At 35.6% G+C, this 21,491-nt stretch overlaps 1 protein-coding gene across 4 annotated transcripts in view; it reads right to left on the bottom strand.

Annotated features, from left to right (window-relative positions):
• The window catches only part of GOSR1 (golgi SNAP receptor complex member 1), a 51,917-nt gene extending 30,426 nt beyond the window's left edge, over positions 1-21,491 (bottom strand). For 2 of the 4 annotated variants that reach the window (XM_014827003.3, XM_070482627.1), the window contains exons 1-6: positions 21,370-21,491; positions 18,428-18,542; positions 14,668-14,755; positions 14,208-14,315; positions 10,696-10,787; positions 7,725-7,799 (exon numbers count right to left, since the gene is read on the bottom strand). In XM_014827003.3, coding sequence (XP_014682489.1) covers positions 7,725-7,799; positions 10,696-10,787; positions 14,208-14,315; positions 14,668-14,755; positions 18,428-18,542; positions 21,370-21,400 — 509 coding nt within the window. In that variant the 5' untranslated portion in view covers positions 21,401-21,491. Of the gene's footprint in view, positions 1-7,724; positions 7,800-10,695; positions 10,788-14,207; positions 14,316-14,667; positions 14,756-18,421; positions 18,543-21,369 lie in introns of all 4 variants that reach the window. The other 2 variants (XM_014827002.3, XM_070482626.1) reach the window with 1 other exon arrangement.

Genomic DNA, 21,491 nt, shown 5'->3' on the forward strand with positions numbered 1-21,491 from the left:
AATGGAACAAAAGAGAGTTCAGAAATAAACCAACTGACATATGGTCAATTAAGTCTCAACAAAAGGTGCCAACATAATTCAATGGGGGAAAGGAGTCTTCAAAAATGGTGCTGAAACAACAGGATATCCATGGTAAACAAATGAATCTTGACCCTTAACTCACACCATACACAAAAATGAAGTCAAAATGCTAAAACCATTAAAACTTCTGGAAGAAAACAAAGGATAAAATATTTGCAACCTTAGAATAGGTCAAGATTCCTTAGGCTGAAAATAAATGAACCATAAAGAAAAAACTGATCAACTGGACTTCATCAAAATGTAAAGCCTCTGCTATTTTGAAAGTCACCATTATGAAAATGAAAAGGCAAGTCACAGGCTCAAGAAAAATATTTGCAAAACCTCTATTTGACAAAGGACTTGAATAATAGTCTAGAAAGAACTCTTACAACTCAACAGTAAGAAGACAAACAGCCCAATTAAAAAATGGGCAAAAGATTTGAACAGACTCTTCACTAAAGAAGATATAGAAATGGCCAGTAAGCGCTTGAAAGGATGCTTATCATAGTCATCAGAGAAAGGCAAATTAAAACCGCAATGAGATACCATTACACATCTATTAGAAGGGCTAAAATAGAAGGACTGACAATATCAAATGTTGACAAGGACTTAAAGCAAATGAAACTCTCAATATGGTACTGACGGGAATGCAAAAATAGTACAATCACTTTGGAAAACAGTTTGACAGTTTCCTATAAAGTGAAACGTACACTTACACCAACCAAACAACCCAACAATACAATTCCTAGGTATTTACTCAAGATAAATGAAAAACACACAAAATTTTGACCACAGAAAATTTTGTCTAATGTTCACAGCAGTTTTACTTGTAATAGCCCAAAACTAAACCCAAATATCCATCAGTGGGTAAAAGGATAAACAAATCCATATATTGAGGTATATCATACAATGGAAATTATTAAGTTACAGAAAGGAATCAACTACTGATACAAAAAACAGATGAATCTTAGTAACATTATGCTAAATGAAAGAAGTATATATTGTATGAATTCATTTATACGAAATTCTGGAAAAGGTATAACTAATCTATAGTGACAGAAAGCAAGTAAGCAGCTGCCTGGGACTGGGGAACAGAAACTGACTACAAAGAAACATAAAACTTTTTTGGGGTAATAGAAAATGTTCTATATCTTGACTGTGGTGAGCAGTTAAAAGTGTATACATTTGTTAAAACTCACTGAACTATAAACTTAAAATGGGTACATTTTTATTAAAAGTAAATTATACCTTGTATATTTGTGGGAAAAAAGGGCAGCCTTAGACTAATACCATATAACCTTTCAGTTCACCCCTCCATTACTTTCTCTTGCTTTATACGGGGCTGCCTTTTCAGGGCCATGAGTAAGGCCTGTAATCTGGGAGAGGATCTGCAGGTAGGCAATAAATGAGTAACATTTCTAATATATCCATATTGATATTTATCAGGAATGATACAGGTAAAAAAATTTTAAAAACAAAAAGAAAAGTATTTCGTAAGGTTCAAGTCTCACCTGTACCCCCAATTTTTCCATCTCTCTTTGGTAAACATCTACTCATCCTTCAAGACTCAAATCAAATGTTTTACTTCTATAAAGCCCATTCAGAAGCTTTAGCAGAGTTAATCACTCCTTTTAATGTGATCCTATAGTAGTATGCACAAACCTCTACATATATTAAAGTATATATTACTTCGAACTGTAATTACCTGTTAACATTTCTGTTCTGCCCCTACTCCCACTCTAGCTGAGCTCATTGAAGACAGGGCAGAATGACACTATGTTCTCTTCTCTTCTCTATCTATAACACCTAGTACAATGCTTTCCATGTCAATAGATGCTCAACAAATGCTTGTTAAAACAATCAAAACTGATACAAACAATTTATATGCATTCAATAAATGCAAAGAAACAGATGGAATACAACTGGAATTTGAGAACTCCCATCTAAAAATAATGAAGGTTATGAATAAATAAACCAGTCACTCTACTAATAAAAATCTAATGAGTAATAAATGAAGAGAATAATTTAAAAACACACTCTGAGTTTTAACAGATGATCAGGGTTAGCTGACATTCATCTATTCCCACACGCCATTTTGACATTGATGGGCCCCAGAGGGCTGGGGCCTATGCTACCTCGCTCCAGGTACACAATTCTAGTATACTAGTCTACTTTTCCACTCTAATGCCGCTATGGGCAAGAATGGCTCGATGTAGAGAATTGGTCTACTATGTGTCAGGCAATGTACTAGGGTAAACTTCATATACTTCATCTCTAATCATTGCAACACTCTGCAAAATAAGGCTGATTTTTCCCATTTAAAAGACAGTAGAGAGTCAGAGGGTTTAAGATCTTGCCCCAAAACACATAGTTCACATCAGGATTTGAACTCAGTTCTGTCTGGCTTCAAAGTATACGCCCTATCCATTGTACCAACTCAAGGAATAAATCCGTTAAGATATCTTAGGCAAGACAAAAGTGGCAAATTAATGAGAGGAAAAAACTTTAAAAATTGTTTTAACTCTAGAAACCAAGAAGTCAATTATTTATATGTTCTTATGATGTGATGCAATTAAGTTGAATTATATTTAGGAACTGATAAATTATGGTAATATTTTAAATATCTCAACCACTTTGAGACACTGCCAATGGTATTTTTAAAATGTTATAGATTTTTAAGCTGATATGCTTAATATTTCCAGTCTGCAAATCCAGTTGGGCCACTTTGTGACATGCCCACAAATCAGAGTACTTCCATGAAAACAAACATAGTATAGATGAAATTCCTCAGCTTAACTTCTTAGCTGGTGCTATATAATCTCAAAATTTGTCCCTCTTTCTTCAACTCTTGCATTAGTTGTATTATTCTTGGCAATAAAATAATCTCACCAATTGCTTTCCTATAAATTTGTGAATGAAAAAGTACAATTTCTCCTTGCCAGGTCTTCTTTTTAGTTGCCATCTCTGGAGAGGAGGAAGCGTTGCTATGATGTGTGTCAAAGACAAATAATTGGACTAAGATGAGAGGGTAGATGGCAAATAAGTTTCATCTTGTGGACTAATTCCAACTAATTTCTGTCTAAAGCACTGTATGTAAAGGATTCTGAGGCTGCATCTGGAGGCACTCAGGAAGGAAACAAAGAAAAAGTAGTTAAGAAAAGTAAGTGGAGAACTAGCAAATTTCAGTTACAGTAGCCTAGGTTTTCAAGGAAGGAAGAGATTAACAGTATCAAATGATGTAGAGCAGTCAAACAATTTGAAGAATGAGAAACGTCTATCAGATGTGACATTGAGGGGCCACTGATGTCCCTAATGACAACATGTTCAGTAGAGTTGAGAGGGAAGAAGTGAATAGGCTAAGGAGGAAATGAGTACTGACACAAAGATAGAAAAGAGTACTTATAAATTAGAGAGACAAAGCCAGTATATAGGATGACTGAAGAGTAGAATATTTGATGTAGCAGATAAGGATAGAGATAAAAGCCAGATGGACGTATTGACCTTTCTAGGAAAAATACGACATTCTCTAAAAACTCTAGGAAAGGCGTAAAGAAGGATACTTCAGCAGGTAAATTTGTAGGAAAGAGCAAAAAGTTAAAAATTTCTAAGAAGTAGGAGGTAAGAATCTGTGTTTTAGGTGAAGGGACAGGAGAGTCAGAAGAGAAAAGAGAAAGTTTTGGTAGAGAATGAGAGAGAGAACTAAACACAGTTAAGCAAGCAAAAGGTATCGAGCAATGCTGAATACTCAGATGAGGCTGGAAATAGTGAATTTAAAACAGGGTTAATCTGTACGTGGTGTGCTTTTTGTCTAGCCTTCAGACATAGAAGAACAGTAGACTGTGGATTGGGTTGGCATTTTCTAGGGGTACAGCAGAAACACAGGAAAGGCCAAATACTGGAAGTATTTCAGTTAATCAACCATGAGATCTAGGCTAGCTACGGTAGGAGGAGAGGCTATAAGAAGGAAAACATAAGAGACAAGCTAGTGAGGCTGTAGACAAGCTTGGAAGGATAAAGTGTGTTGGACATAGTGAGACGTCAGAGTTGAAGATTTCTGAGGTGGTATAATTACAGATGAGAAGACGAAGCTGGCAGCCCCGATAAAAGGTGGCTAATTTTCACCGGGAGGAGAGGACCACTGACACTAAAGAAGGCCGGGAAGAGGCTAAACTCTTTCTATTTGCATACACTTATCTCCTAATCCAACTTTCTCACCACTGCTGAAAATCTCTGAAATCTGTCAGCTTCATTAAGGTAAATATGGAAGATATGCTTTTATTCAAAATGCTGCTAGGGAAAAAGCACAAATGCTTGGTCTGATACTGACTGTATGACTTTGAGCAAATCATAGCATCTTAAGGCTTCAGGTAATTCAGTCTGTCTACTCTCTATTTCTTAACTTCCCATCTATAAAAACAGCAATAATACAATCAGCTCTACATCCTTTAAAAATATATAGATAGACAAGGTCATAAAAGCAAAAGTTCTTGAAGGGGGAAAAAAAGAACTTTAACATACAAAACTAACTCAGATACTTCTTCCAAAAAGGAAAATATAAGGGAGCAATGAAAGAGAATAGTTATATAAAGGAAGAAAAATTAATCCAAACAGCAACCAAAGAGCTCATAGGAATCTATCTACAGTCCAGTGAAAAACAAATAGCTACAACCTCGACACAACTCAAAGTCAGCATTTTCTTCTGACTGACATACTGAGACAGACTCAGGGAAAGACAAGTCAAAAATGAAAGCTACCTTATCCACCACACAGGAAGAGAAATTACTGTCTTCCATAAGATAAACTGTTATAAGCTAACGACATTAATTTTTAGACAAAAAGAGTATTAAGGGGAGCTGGTAAAAACAATTCATTACAAAGTCATTTTTTTTTTTTAGTTTGGCATTCGTTTATAAAAACTGTTTTACTCTTTTTTCAAAGCAAAAATATGTACTTTAGAAATAAGTTGTAGTAATTTATATTAACATGAAAAAACAGTATTTTATGAAGAATCAACTAAGAAATGCTTCTAGCCATAAAAAGTCCAACCTTATAGCACAAAATCAAACTCGTTATCTGAGTTATTGAGCATTAAAAAATCCTTTATCCATGAAAGATCAAAATAAAACGTACCCTAGCAGCAAATCTGGCCAATTAATTACAAATGGGCTTGATAAAATATTTAATCCCTTGTTGTCCATATCACTCATAGGTTAATTTAACTATTACTTCTTTATGCTTCTTTTGTTTGGCTGTTTAACCTACATTTTCTCTAATGAAAATGTATTCCTTATAGAAAAAAAAAACTAATGCCTGAGAATTTTTGCGTATCTTTACGGCATGAATCAAAAATAAAAATAGCAGTGTTAGTAGGGGCATTGGGGAGTTTTTATATATGCTACTAACAGAACTCTCAACTAGCAAATCTTTAGCGGGAAATTTGACAATATACCAAAAGCCTTAAAAATGAACATATTCTTTAATCCTACAATTCCAATTTTAGGAGTTTATCATAAGGAAATAATTACGGATACATGCAAAGACTTCAATATGTGTAACAGTAAAAACTGGAAATAATTTAAAAGGTGAACATTAGGGAAATGGTTACATGAATTACAGTTTATCTGCATTATGGAATACATACACTATTAAAAATTAAAAGAACTACTTAAAAACAAAAAATTATCAAATAACATGGGAAAAGGCTCAATTACTGAGTAAAAAAATAGTTACAGAATCTGTACTAATGAGTGATTTAAGTTGAGTTTTTGTGTTGTTGAATTATTACTACTTTCTAAAATAAGTACTACAAAGAATACTCATAGCTTTTGTATTAAAAAAAGTTATTCCAAAAAAAATCTTGCCAATTCTTCCTTAAAGCACTTGGCAAATTAAATACAGAAATAACACTGAAAAAACAGAGAAAGTTTTTCATATTATTTTGTACACACATTTGTCCATAATTTTATATTATCTTATTACTTAACAGGTATTTGTAACTTATACATAAGATTGATTTTTTCAAAAATGCATTTGGAAGATCTGTGTTCTAATATTGACAGCAATGACGAAGCCCTCGCTTTTAGTCTCAACAATTTCCCTAATTCATCAGAAGCTCATATTCCATTCTACTTTAAATTTTATCCTGCTTCACTTTCTCTCTGTATAGAATGAGCACATACAAACTTCTTCACAAGAATGTTCAAAGGAATTTGCATAAAGTATATCATATACCATACATCATATATATATACTAAAGTATATATTTGTCTCAGAAACAAAAATGGAAAATACCTTTTGATTGCCAATCCTCTCATCATTTTTATAACCCTAAACAAATTACTTAAGCTGTGTGCCTCTAAATTGTTGTATTTTTTTCTATAAATGGACAGTATTAAACTCCTTAAGGGTTTTCTTTGAATTACTAAAATAATCCCAAAACTGCAAATTTTTATATAAAATTTATAGTAAACGATGTGTTCTGAAATAATATAGGATATTAATTTATGTAATTTCTCTGGTAGACTCTTTTCAGCACCAAAATCATTCTTTACAGAGTAAACTACTGCATTTCTAACTGTTTAATTTCTTTTTGAAGTAATATAAAAACAGTGATGCAATCTAATGTTTATTCTATGCTACTTGAGTTATCTTACCTCCTAAATTATTCTGTATCTCAAGAATATATTAACATAGTTTTGGATGTAACGCAAAATTCTTTTATGGTAGTCTTTATCAAACACAAACAGAACTACCAAAGCCATGAATAACCACAAACTAAACATACTCTGGGAAAGACTGCCCCCTTGTGCCCATCAATAATATTCAACAGATTAAGAAAGAAGGCTAAAAGCTATTTCCGACACTAGAAGTACTCAGACTTCTAAAAAAGTCTTGATCATTCCATGTTCTAAATTCAACAGCTTATATTTAAAGTGGTGATCTTTAAAGAAAAATAAATTGAACAGTACATTAAGCACAGATGGACATGACTAATTTATGACATTCAGTAGCAAATACCAGCATAATTCACAACATTTAACTATCATGGATACTAGCTGCTCAAGAGCTTAGAGGCTGAGCTCACAGAGGTGAGTAATTTTCTGATCCTTCACTTCTACAACAAAATACAGAGAAAATAATTACAGAAACCAGTACATTTCAAAGCAAAAATAGATGAAGCAGGGATCGACTATGGTGACTTGTTTTAAAATATAGCTCATCCAAGTTTTTAGGCGTTTTCTTCTGAAATCTTGGGAAGCTGCTTTTCTTTGGATTTGATGTATGGCCAAGTACCCTTTATAAAGCTTCTTGACATACGTCAGTTGGTATCAGGCCATTCAAACATAAGTCATTATCACTATTATTACTATTATTATTACTAATAACTACAGTAGTGGACAAAAGTATTAGAACAATAGACTTGCTAAGGAAAAGAAACGTTAAGGCAATAAAAGACAGGTTACAATTAATTGTGAATGCAGACTTCGGATTTTCAACAGCGTAATATCTTTGCTAATTATGATTGGAACAGCTGCAATTCCATTTCTACCAAATAGCGTCTTTAGAAGAATTAAATGAATTCGCATTGATAAAGCACTTACATAAGTATATGAATTAATAAGTATGGAAAACTACATAGTGTGCATACATTCAACAATACCTACTTTCGAAGATGGTCATGTTCTTTCAAAAATAGTTCAGTTCTTCTGTTGTTTACTCCAGACCCACTTTTATATGACCTAGAACAAAACAGAGAAAACTTATGAACATTTTTGCCAGATACGACATAGTTTTGAATGAACAATTAAAGTGTATAATCCTTTTCATCTCCTTCTAAAAATGACACCTGTTATAAATAAATATGAATGCCTCTCTCATGTAGGCCTAAGAGGTTATTATTTTTCACTAAAATAATCTAACATTCTTAAACAAACAAAAACGTTAGTTACTTTTCCTTTCTTTATTATCTCCTCTATCTTTATTTTCTTCAAGCGGCAGTAAAACTTTGGACTGATTACTACACAGCACATGGGGTGGGGAAGCTACTGAAACAGAATGTTTTCCTTCACAATAGTACATGTAGTCCATCAACTGAAGCCTAAGGAGCACTACAATGAAGCTAAAGATCTGCCAATTTCGGCATACTTAAGAATTTCTATCTTGGTCTTAAGTGCATTAAAATTTAAAAGAAAATGCTTTTTATCGTTTCTATCAACACTTTCATGCTTCTGTTGTTACTTACAATAAAGTATCAAGAACAAAATAAAAAATTCAAGTAACTGCACATATACTGCAATAAGATAAAAGAGGGTCATGCTGCTAAAAATGAACTACGAAATGGCTGAGAGGCAGTGCTAATGTGCAAAGCACAGTGGGAAAGAAAGCACCAGAAAAAGCAGCAAGATATAATCAAGAACACACTGGACTTGGAAGACTGATGATTTGCATTTAAATCCATACTCCATCATTCATTAGCCAGTTACCCTTCGACAAGTCTCCTACTACCTAGTTTCATAAAACAGGACTAATGATTTCTATCTATACCAAAAGATATGAAGTCAAAAAGAGATAATATATGGAAAGGTGGCGTGTAATTACAAAAACGTTTAAAACATCGGGGCTGGCCCCACGGCCAAGTGGTTAAGTTCACGTGCTCTGCTTTGGCGGCCTAGGGTTTCACCGGTTCAGATCTTGGGCGCGGACCTAGCATCGCGCTCACCAAGCCATGCTGAGGCAGGAGCCCACATAGCACAACTAGAAGGACCTACAACTAAAATATACCACTGTAGGGGGCTAGCCCCGTGGGTCGAGCGGTTAAGTTCTCACGCTCCGCTGCAGTGGCCCAGGGTTTTGCTGGTTTGGATCCTGGGCAAGGACATGGCACCGCTCATCAAGCCATGCTGAGGCGGCATCCCACATGCCATAACTAGAAGGAGCCACAACTAAGAATATACAACTATGTACCGGGTGGCTTTGGGGGAAAAAGGAAAAAAAAATAAAACCTTTAAAATATACTACTATGTACTAGGGGGCTTTAGGGAGAAAGAAAAAAAAAAGATTGGCAACATGTTGTTAGCTCAGGAACCAATCTTAAAAAAAAAAACTTCAAAACATCAGTTATTACTACTACATATCATCTCACTAATCATATTCTGCCTCGTATTACATTAATTTGAGTATGTGCCTTACTCCTCTTTAGCACGTAGATTATAACGCCCTAGAACGTCAAGTTGGTCCTTTCATTTCTACCCTCTACTGTGACTGACACAGTCTTATTCATGGCTGGTAATCAAGAAATAATTTAATGAATGGATGAATAAGTTTCTTTTATGATCATCTTTCAGAAAGCGAGTTATCACAGTGGGCTGTATGCTAATGTTTCCCACAAACTGTGGGGGAGCTAAATGCCTGCACATTAAAGGCCGTCCCCTAAACTGGTTCTCAATGCATTCCTTAAGACATATATAAATAGACTGTACAGCAATTAAACAAAAGACTTACAAGTTCCTGAGAACTAAAAATATTAGAAAATTTCTAATTATGGCAAAAATGTTTATTTTTTTACTCCTATATGTTAAACAAAGGACATACGACTAAACACAAATAAAACAGAGACAAACAACAAAAATTTATTTTCCAAGATAATTTCCAGAGGAGGAAATGACCTTTGGTGGCTGGATAGTCCTGGGTTGCAGTTTTGAACAAAAATTTTGAATGCAATGAATATTAAATTATTTCTGCTGCAAAGCTGTCTTACTGTTACAATAAAATAAAGGAGGCCCATGAAAATGTTCCTCAGAGTACACAGGATATATATCAGTTTATGACATGGTAATGTATATAACAGTTTATGAAACATAAGTATCATAGTTAACTTATGAAACACAAGTATCATAAACTTATCACAAGTGAGACAACGACCAGCATCAACAGATGGTCCAAAAGTGGGAAAGTCTGCAGCTTTAATTAGCTGCCCAACGGATTTCACCTTATCAGTCATGTTCAGTTGTGAAAAAAATTTCAAAAATGTGTATGAAATGCTAGAATATATTATTGAAGGTGAGGTAAAGGTATGGAATAAAAGGACAAATCTTTAAAATTATGGATTGAGATCAGCATGAAAATGTTGGGAGTCCTCAAATAATTTGGCCTAAGGCTATGAGTTTGTATAAAATCTGGAAAAAACAGTTATTTCTGATTCAAGGGAAGTAAAGGCTACTTTGATAGCTACCTGAATACATAATTTTGGGGGCAAGGGAGAGGGTAGGGGATAGGTGGTAATCAGGAAGGGAAACACGGAGAGCTTCAATCATCGGTAATGTTATAATTCTTAAGGTGGGTGGTAGGAGATCAGAGAAAAACTCATGAAGATATCATCTAAGCTGGACTTTGAATTAAGACAGGAAAGTCAAGGTTGGCAGGAGTCAGTGATAAAACTAGGGAAAGTTGGAAATGAAACCAGCAAAGTAGATTAGGACCATACTGTAGCAGCAATGTTTAAAAATAGTGAAATGGGAATGAGAAAGCTGGAAATCTAAATCCTGGTTCTGTTACTCAATTTGCTGTTAATCATGGATATACTCTAAATCCAAATCTGAACAAATACCCAACAAAATAATATAAAAGGTAACTTACTCAATGTCTTTTCGTACTGATCCCAAGAGATTCTCCCTTTCCCGTATTGCCATGAAGTTTGCTTTGGTTTTATGGAATTCATGTGTATAATCCTGCAATAAATCAACATCCAGTCACAACATAATTATATATTTTTATCTCATTGAGGCAGTTATTCATTGTCATCCTTTTAGAAATTTCTGCCAAAAAACTGCTATTTAAGAAATAAAATTGCCAAGAAATAAAAACAACACTATAATCATTTTCCTGAAGAGTAACCAACTGCTTTCAAATGACAACAATTTGGTGCTAGGGTAATGGTGCCACTAAATCATTCTTCTTCAATGTTCTAGTACGGGGCAGAATTGTGAAGAAAAAAATAACTCTAAGATAAAATGACTTCAAATATCCTAGGATAAAATTGAGCAGCTCTTTCTACTCATTAGTGTACCCAATGGGGCTTATTTTCAAATTTCATCCTTTTGGAATTCCCAAAGAAATTTAATTCCTAAATCAACCAAAGGAAGAACAGAACCAAGAGAACTGTAAACAAAATAATCTTTAAATATTTTCCTTTCTTTTTCTATTATCATATTTTTAAGATATTAAGGAATATTCATTACTTTTTTAATTCAGAGAAGTATATATAAAGAAGATGAAAATCATAATCCCATCTTCCAGTGAGCCCATATTGACACTTTAAAAACAAAAATAAGGGGCTGGCCCCATGGCCGAGTGATTAAATTCATGCACTCCGCTGTGGCGGCCCAGGGCTTTGCCTGTTTGGATCCTGGGTGCGGACATGGCACCGCTCATCAAGCCACGCTGAGGCGGCATCCGACCTGTCACAACTGGAGGGAACTACAACTAAAAATATGCAATATGTACCAGGGGGCTTTGAGGAGAAAAAGGAAAAATAAAATCTTAAAAAAATAAAAAAAAAAAAGTAATACATGAATATAGGGAGAACACTAAAAGAGCACCAAAAGGAATAAAAGAACCGTCCCGCTCCATAGTTCATAACATTATCATCATTTTTTTTCACGAAATGCTTTTGTATATACAAGCTTATCTATTATTTCTTTCATTTATGCTAAAGAAATCATACCGTATTCTGCTGTACACCTCAATTTTTCAAGTTCATAAAATATCAAGTAATCTTTTCATATTAGCAAATAGAAATCTATATTCTTTTAATAACTATATAGAATTCTATCTTATGAGTCTATTATAATTTAATAAATTCCCTACTGATAAATATTTTAGTTGCTTTCATTTTTTTCTGGTAAAAAATGCTGCAAGAAACATTCTTTTATACATATTTTATTGAACTCTTTCTTTTCAAAGTGTATTTAGAGTAAATGCCTAGCAGAATACCTGGATCAAAGAATCTCACATTTAGATTTTGATAGCACTAAGCTGCCTTCTATAAAGACTGCATCAATTCATGTTCCCAGCAAATGGATGAGTGCCCACTTTTCTACACTTTTGCCAATAACAGGTCACAAACGTTTCAATATTTGCTAATCTGACAGATGAAAAATCATGTCGCATTTTGATTTGTCTAATTTTATTTGGGAATGTGGCTGAACATCTTTTTATGGTTTTGGCCAGTGATTTTCTGTAAACAACAAGTTCACATCCTTTGCCCATTTTCCTATTAGGTTGCCTTTTTCTTATTTCTATTATTTCTTTGTATATTAAAAAAATTAGTCATTTGTTATAGCTCCTGGTATTAGATCTTGCATACAAAGTCCTTCAATACCTAAAGTATATAATTTCATCATGATTTATTCTGAACTTTTATGATTTCTTTTTCTATATGTAAATCTTTAATCCATTTGGAATTTACTCTGGATGGGAAGAATGAGATAGACATTGAGGTTTGTTTTTTTCCCCCAATAATTAGCCGATTGTTACAGCTCTATTTACTTTATAATCCCTCTTCTTCCCACTGATTTAAAATACTACCTTTATCAGAAACTAAATTTCTATGCATATTTGTTCTATATATGAACTCCATTCTGTTCTATTGGTCTACTTTTTCTCTAGAATCAAACTATCTTAATTATCCTAGATTCTTAACAGGTTTTAATATCTGGTAGAACTAGGCATCCTTTACTACCTATCTTCATTTTCACATATTTTTTCTTAGTTATTCTTGAACTTTGGTGTCATTTTACCAACTAAAAAAAAAATGAAACAAAGAAACAAACAAAAACCCTGTTATTTCCATTGGGATAGCAATCAATTCACAGGTTGATTTAGAGAGGTGTCTTCCCACCCAAAAGCAGAGTAAATCTTTTATGTTTCTCAGTAGAGTTTTATATATACGAGTCCTATACATTCTTTTATTTTTTCTTCTCCCCAAAGCCTGTATATTCTAGTTGTAGGTCCTTCTAGTTCTGCTATGTGGGACGCCGCCTCAGCACGGCTTGATGAGCAGTGCTAGGTCCGCGCCCAGGATCCGAACCAGTGAAACCCTGGGCCACTGAAGCAGAGTGCATGAACTTAAACATTTGGCCACTGGGCCAGCTCCCTATATACATTCTTATTACATTTATACATAAGGGTTTTATAGTTTCTTCCACTGTATTTCCTAACAGGTTATTGTTTGTATGTAGGAAAACTACTTGCCCTTATATATTAATTTTGTAATCCACCATCTTACTGAATTTGTTTCTACTTTTGTGGGAGTTAGTTTTCTTATTGTATTGGATATATAATCTTATCACTGCCACATAATACAAATTTTGTCTCTTCCTTTCCAAAATTTATATCTTGTTTCTTTTCACTGCCTAATTGCTCCACCAAGAACTTCCAAAACAATATTAAACATCTGTGGTGATTGTGGATACCCTTGTCTTGTTTTTTTCTTCAATGGAAGTGCTTTTAGTGCTTTATTTTTAAGCATGATGCTAGCTTTTAATCTGATATACACATTTTTACATCAGATAAATAAAGTATCCTTCTATTCCTATTTTCGACAAGAGTTTTGAAAATTAGAAATGGTTGCTGAATTTTTTCAATATTAAAAATATTTGTCTTTCTAGTTGTACTACTATATTTTTAACACCCCCATATGTAAATCTTTAAGAGCTTATTTCATTTTATTGGTACACTTTTAATATTTTCTCAAATAATATACTAAATATACAGCAAATTACTCCTCTTCCATGTTATCTTCAAAGCCTGACAAAAGTATACTTGAAACCACCGTATTATCGCCTATACATGACCAATGGCTATTTCACCATTACAGTTAGCTATGAGGTCTCTCACGGTAGAAGTATATTTATCTACTGACAAATATTATTCAATTCTACCAGGCAAAAGCAAGAGCTAGTAGACATTTTCAGAATTTCATAACACCAAAGGAAAGAAAGCAAAACAAGACAAATTTCTATAGCACGGCATTTATCCTCAGAAGATTTTTCCCTTTGCTCTCTTAAATACATGTATATACATTCTATACAGGGATTAAAAAGAAAGAGACTTCTATGATAACAAAAATCTCAAGCCCAATATATTACCTGCAATATGTCTCTATGTCGCTGTAATGTATGCATCAGTGCTGCATTCAAGGAGGGGACACCCGCACTGTTGGTATATTCTGCCATTTTATCATTTACTCCTGTGAGCTAAAAAGAAGAAGAAAGAAAATGAAAACCAATAAAAATATTTTAGAAAGCACTATAAGGAGTTAAAAGTCAATTATCTGCCTGTATGTCCTTTTGGATAACAGCAAAAAACAAACAAAAAAAACAACAAGTAGACAGTAGGCAAGGTCAGTATTTCCCCCAAATAATCCATAAAGGCAAAAATAACATCCACAGGATCTGGAATGGCTGTCATCAAAATTCAAGTGCCTAGGGAGGCACACATCTTGAATGAAAGGGTGATTTCAATAAACAGGTCTGTATTAATATAATCTAGTATCATAACAAGTATACAGTTATTAGCAAAAAGAGTTATTTAACAGAAAGTGCTTACCCTTGCCAAAAGCTGCTCAATTTCAATTGCCATTGTTTCAAACATTCTGTCTTGGCTTGATCCATTTAAAAGAGGTGTTGTGTCAGAGCTAAAGAGAAGTTCAAATAAAAAGAATCTATTACTTAAACCTAATCCTTTAAAAAATACTTAAAATAATAAGGTAATTATTCTTAAAGAGGTCAAATGGAACCCCTGAGATCCGTTTCTTAAGAAGCTATAATTTTTATAGCAGTTTTCCTATAAAGATCATACATGTCCTAAATATTAAATTCAGTATAAAATATGATTGAGTGTAAGATTTTCCCAAGCTTTAATACATCTAATCTTAATAATGTAAAGCAATTCCAAATGCTTGTTTACTGTCCCAAATGAAAGTAACTTAAGCTACAGCAGTGCCCAATTAAATGCTGAATCTAAAAGAACAAATCATGTGAAATAAAGCCATGGAAGTATGCAGTACAGCATATAAGAGGAACCATAAAATGTACTATGAATTTTGTTATGAGATTTGTGAGGAATAATCTTTTAAATTTTTACCCCAAAACAATTATGGTCCCTTAGACCTTAAATTAAGTTCTCTCTTCTTTCTTTGACTCTTACCAAGAAGAAACAAAATTGAGATTTAAATAATCTACAGACTGGATAACTAGTTATTAAATAAGCAAGAACTGGCTTCAAGTCTAACATAGACAGCAATGTCCAGCAGAGAAATTTTAGTACCAACACTCTACATTTCCATTTATATTGTCCATTTGTTTCCACTGTTTTGTAAAAACGTGTTGAAATGTCTTAAACCTGAAAAGTGAGTCACAAATCTAACTTTTTACAAGTGAAATTTATGTTTGACAGATTCAAATTCTAAAACTGCACATCCTGAAAGTTTCTTTTGACTCTTAAGTCAACCACTAACTTTCATTAGCTTTCTAAGTGGTCCATACATGAGCAGCTCAATACAGATCTTAATAATACTGATACAGATAAATGCTCAAGCAATGACTATGTCTCCAGTCTCACTGAAGACTTTGTCCTGCCCGGTGACAGTGCTTGGGTGTGGCAAATTAAAAAACTAAATCATCAGTTTAACATCAAAAAGTGCCTTAGCTACTACTATTTCTCTTCTCATATACACCTCCACACCAATAGTAACAAGCAGTGAAATAGCCAAAAAGTAGCTAAAATGGAGAATTTTTATTTTAAAATGTTTAACTAGGTCCAGATTTTTATTTCTTCTCGAACTATTTCAATGTGTTTGCCTTAAAACAGATATCAAAATAGCTAGCTCTTTAGTACGTGTCAGAGTGAACCCAAGGTTCTGCTGTTGTCTCTTGGGATGTGCCCAGGCAAAAATGCTCTATATCCTACTAATACCTCCCTACCCTAAGATCCTTCCCTCCAAGATATATGAAAAAGAACAATGGGCCAACAAATGTAAACTCCATGAGGAGGGAAACTGTCTATGTCTTATTCTCAGATACATGCCTAGCACCTAAAATGGCGCCTGGCACATGGCAGATGCTCATTAAATACGAGTAGAATGAATGAGGAGGCAATTTCTACATTCTCCATTCTCAGGAGAGTATATGAGTCCAGGAAAATGGCCAAAAACTCATTCTCCACAATACTAAGATTCAGTTAAATTTAATTCATTCTATAGGTGTGTGATGATTCACAGACTATATGAAGTTCTCAAAATACATGGAGTTAAAAAAAAAAAAAAAACTATTCCTGGAAGAAAAATCCTCTCATCATTGAGTTTATTCATCATGACATGCTTTCAACCCGGGCAAGAAACAAAACACTTTGGAATGCACACTGGATCTGGATCTTCTTGGCTTTAGGTTTCTTATTGAAAGGAACAGTTAGGCTGAAATAATTCTATAAAGTCAGTCCCAATTAGTTGTAGAATTTCTTATGCAATGTTTTCAAGATAGTTTTTCCCTTAAAGGAATCACAAAAGTATTAAGTGCACGAAGCACAGAGAACATAAAAAAAGCATCATCTAACTGCATCTCTTAACAATTAGCAGTTTTAAAATTATATACTCACTGGCATAGCCAAGTGGGAGACTTAAATTCAGGAAAAATGCTTTCCAATGTGATAAAATAAGTTTACTCATAGAAAAGAACATTCGTTATTCTCTTTACTTGCTAAGTAAAGGCACACGCGAAAAAAATGCACTGCACTCAAAGCTATGTGGCATGCCAATAGCTTACTTTTAGGTCCTAAAGTTAATATGTTGACCCTGCTATCTTTAATTTTAATTCTTTAATAAAGTGCCCTTATTGAAAAAGAAGCAATACTTTGGCTAGTGATAAGGGTTCTGGAGATAGAAAAACCTAGGTTCAAATCCAAGACCAGTTTTTGTCGTTTTTATTATTATCAGCTGAAAAAATATGCTATCTACCACCAATCTTCAAAAAAGTATGTAAAATAAAGAGAGGATAACAACTAACAACTCTACTACCAGCAATTCCACTGTTAGGTATACAGAAACAATTTATAGGTGAAAATGTTTCCAGCTGGGGCCAGTCCCATGGCATAGCCATTAAGTCCAGCACGCTCAGCTTTGGCAGCCTGGGTTGACTGGTTCAGATCCTGGGTGCGGACTTACAACACTTGTCAAGCCATGTTGTGGCAGTGACCCACATAAAAAATAGAGGAAGATTGGCACAGAAGTTAGCTCAGGACTAACCTTCCTCAAGCCAAAAAAAAAAAAGAGGAAGACTGGCAAAGGATGTTAGCTCAGAGCAAATCTTCCTCCCCAGAAAAGAAAAAAAAAGTTCCCAGTAGCCTTTATATAAAGCTCTTAAAACAGTACCTGACACATAATGAACACTCTGTGTCAGTTATTAAAATTATTATTAATTAGCAAAAATTAGAAACAATGTCCAACTACAGAATAAATTGTGATAAAATCATACAATGTAATACTATACGTAGCAAATGAACACAGCATAGTTAAATGTATCCATAGCTGAATCTCAAAGATAATGTTAAACAAAAAAACAGTTGCAAAATAACTATAGCTCCTACTATGAGTTGTTTAGGAACACAAACATACGTAGTAAAAACATATAGAGATTATGGGGAGGGAGAAAATGGAGTGCCATCCAGGGCTTCAACTGAACTGGTAATGATTATTTCTTAAAGTGGGAGACAGGCATGTGGGGGTCTGTCATATTTTCTAAAATTTTTTGAAACAAGTGGATGGCCTAAAGGGAGCATAAGATTCAAAGATGAGAATGTATTTTCCATATGTTCAATATAGTTGTATACCAGATTCTCAAAAAAGAAGTAAAATTAAAAACAGCTAAGAGGATTAACAGGGGGGATACATACTACATTAGATCCATCCTAAAACACCAGAAGAGTAGTATGCATACCTTGCACTTAGGTAATTCCCCAGATCTGTTTAGCAATTAGAAGCTATAGGAAATACAATGGGGGCAAATTAACCACATTTCCTTACAAAGGCTGAACTAGAAACTCTTATTTCTGATACAAACTCATTCTTAAGCCTTAGCATTTTCCTCCTAACACTGTCACAATCCTTGTCAAAGGATCCCAAAGAAATGCTAGTTTCAAGAATTAAGGAGAATTTTTATAAATCACTAAAAAATAAAACAATCAATAACAAAATAAAACACCAAAAATTCACCAAATGACCAAGTTAGAGTTATGTATTTCAGTTAAGCTTTTAATGCTTTAAAAACATTATATACTTTAAGACGTAAGAGAGAGAATCTGGTAGTACCTATACCTGTCGCGTCTTCCATCTCGGGCACTGCTGTGACTGTAACTCGTACATAGTTTACTGAAGGAAACCAGTTTCAGATCAAGTTCATTTTCCAGCTGTCGAGCCTGTTTCCTCAGATCTTTAATAAAATTACAAAAGCAAATTAGATGCAAAAAGTCCAACAGCAGACATGAAAATCATAAAACTACTTTGAAGAAAACAAACAATGCAAATGATTACATATTGATCTAGATCCTGTCATAAAGAAAAGTGTTCTAGGGGCCGGCCCCGTGGCCGAGTGGTTAGGTTCTCGCGCTCTGCTTCAGTGGCCCAGGGTTTCACAGATCCTGGGCGCAGACATGGCACTGCTCATCAAGCCATGCTGAGGTGGCGTCCCACACAGCACAACCAGAAGGACCCACAACTAAAATATACAACTATGTACCAGGGGGCTTTGGGGAGAACAAAAGAAAAATAAAATCTTTAAAAAAAAGAAAAGTGTTATAAGGAGGAAACCAAAGACTCATCCAGGAAAGCAAACTGTCACTTATTTAAACTTCAGATGGGATAAGAAGGGGAGAGACAGTGGGAGACACAAAATTTCAGCTTCATCCACAAAACGGCTAGACAACAAATGTCCTAACATCCATGAAATTATTTCTATGGCAGTATCTAAAATTTCATAATTTAGAGGAAAGCAGAAGAGAATACAGATCACAAAGGAACTGAATATGGTTTATGATCAGCATTATATTAATTTACCAGCTATCTTTATGAAAAAGAAACCATCACTGCTTTTGTCAGAGATTTTCCTACCTCTTTACGTCCCAAAGCTTCATTAGGCTTAAGAAATTCTTTTTTTTTAAAGATTTTATTTTTTTCCTTTTTCTCCCCAAAGTCCCCCCTTCCCCACCCCCCTGGTACATTGCTGTGTATACTTAGTTGTGAGTCTTTCTACTTGTGGCATTTGGGACGCCACCTCTGCGTGGCTTGATGAGTGGTGCCACATCCGCGCCCAGGATCCGAACCAGCGAAACCCTGGACCGCCACAGCTGAGAGCACAAACCTAACCACTTGGCCACAGGGCTGGCCCCAGGCTTATGAAATTCTTAATAGTAGAATGACTTAGTGATTGAGCATAAAGAAAAAATAAATAATCATACAAAAAGACAAAAATATTGTCTTTCAATGAGTTTACCGAAAGAAATTTGGAGAGGCTGAAACTAACAATAAACAACATGCTACTAACAAGGTCAAACAAGTATGACAGAAATAAGAGGATAAGTTTTAAAAGAACAGAAGTAAACAAGCAAGCAGAGAAACTGGTATGGTAGTTTGGCATCTAAGTGGTTGAGTGAGAGAAGCCACAGTCCAGAAACCCACATCTAGATGTGAGTACTCTCGTTCATGGTGAAGCAAGGTGCAAATAAACGGGCTGAAATATAGGAAGGAATGATGTAGGAATGATGTAAGGATCGCATCTGTCTGGAATAACGAATGCAAAACGTTATTTCAACATACTTATCAAGAACCAAAAGCAGAAAGCAGACTAACACAGTGAAGAACATTTGTCCAGAGACCCTATCTCAGAATCTCAGCTCAGCCTAAAGTTCTGAGATTCTGAGAACTGGCTCTGATTTACTGACAATCTACGAACCTCGGCTTTTTGTTTTTTAAACCCCTACCTTCGGGGGGTTTTTCTATGTATTAGTAATCATGCGTTTAAAGCACCTGGCACAGACTAGGTTGTCAGTAATAAGCTTCTATAATTACTATAGCATGGTGTTTCAAAAAACCATAGCCTAACGACGAGTATTAAAGTTACCAATAGCCACTTCTACATAGTTTACATAATTTAAAAATATTTTCTAGCTAGTACACACATTTCAAATAGGCACTTCAATACATGTTCAAACTGTAAGCACGCTTTTCTGTAACTAGTAACTGACTTTCTAACAGAAAACATCAAGTAAAAGTATTTTGAGAAGTCTAAGAGGCAAGTATGGATGAACTTAGAATTAAGTTTCTTAGACCAAGTGTCTGATAGTGACAATATTGTTATTTGTGATGGGTGTCCAGAGGCTTCAGGGCGTAGCAATAGGAAATAGGTTAATAGGGGAAAGGGATTTGGAGAGCAGTTTCCATGGAGCAGTAAAGGAAACAGACAACTGAAAGGGAAAGGTGAGCCTTCTCTGATCTTTGTTCATCATCAAGGCCCAGGAATGAGTTTTACGCGAGTCCAATTTATCGGACCATTATTTTCAGGAGTTAAACAAACGGACTCGCCAAATCACAAGACAGTTTTTTGGTAGAAGAGCTACAGCAAATGCAATAATTACAATCCACACTGGTTCTCCCAACTTTCTCTCTTTAACAAAACCGATGGCCAGAGCAGAAGGCAAAGTTTCCTCTGCCTTCAAAAGCCGACTCGACACCCAATCCTCGAAGTCGCAGCCTGAAGCTGCCAAGGGGACCCAGTCAGAGACATTCCACTCATGCAATTCGCCTCGGTGGACCGGACTGACAAGTTCCTCCTTTCGCTTTTCCTGCCCAGTAGTCCGACAGTGACCTCAACTCTCAGGCGCTGCTCCCCCCACTCGCCCGGGCTCGGATCTTCTCGCTCAACACTGGCTTCCTCGCAGAGTTCTCAGCCCAAGCCACTTCGTCCGCGTTCCGCTACCCCCTCAACCCAGTTCTCCCCCGGCCACTCAGGCCCCTCTTCCCCTCGGTGCCCGCTCAGCCCCTCTGCCCCAGCCCTGCCCCAGGTCCCGCTGCCTCTCAGGCCAGCCCCCTGCCCCGGACCGTCCGGGCTCCTCGGCCCCCAGGCCCGGGCTCCCTCTAGAGCGGCCCGGCCCCTCAGCCCCCCGCTCCGGAGGCCTGGCTCTTGCCTCCGCTGCCTCCCTCAAGCCCCGTCCTCACTCAGGCCCTCGCCCCTTGACCAGATCCACCCGAGGCCTCGCCCTCACCTTCCCAGTAATTGCTGGTTCCTGCCGCCATCTTTGTTGCCCAACGTCAGTGGGGATAGGAGAGCCGAGACGAGGCGAGCCACAGAATCACCTCTGAACCTTCTTCCGCCCGGGCGCCAGGG

The sequence above is a fragment of the Equus asinus genome, chromosome 13, assembly GCF_041296235.1.
Source record: "Equus asinus isolate D_3611 breed Donkey chromosome 13, EquAss-T2T_v2, whole genome shotgun sequence".
In the NCBI taxonomy this organism is placed as follows: domain Eukaryota; kingdom Metazoa; phylum Chordata; class Mammalia; order Perissodactyla; family Equidae; genus Equus; species Equus asinus.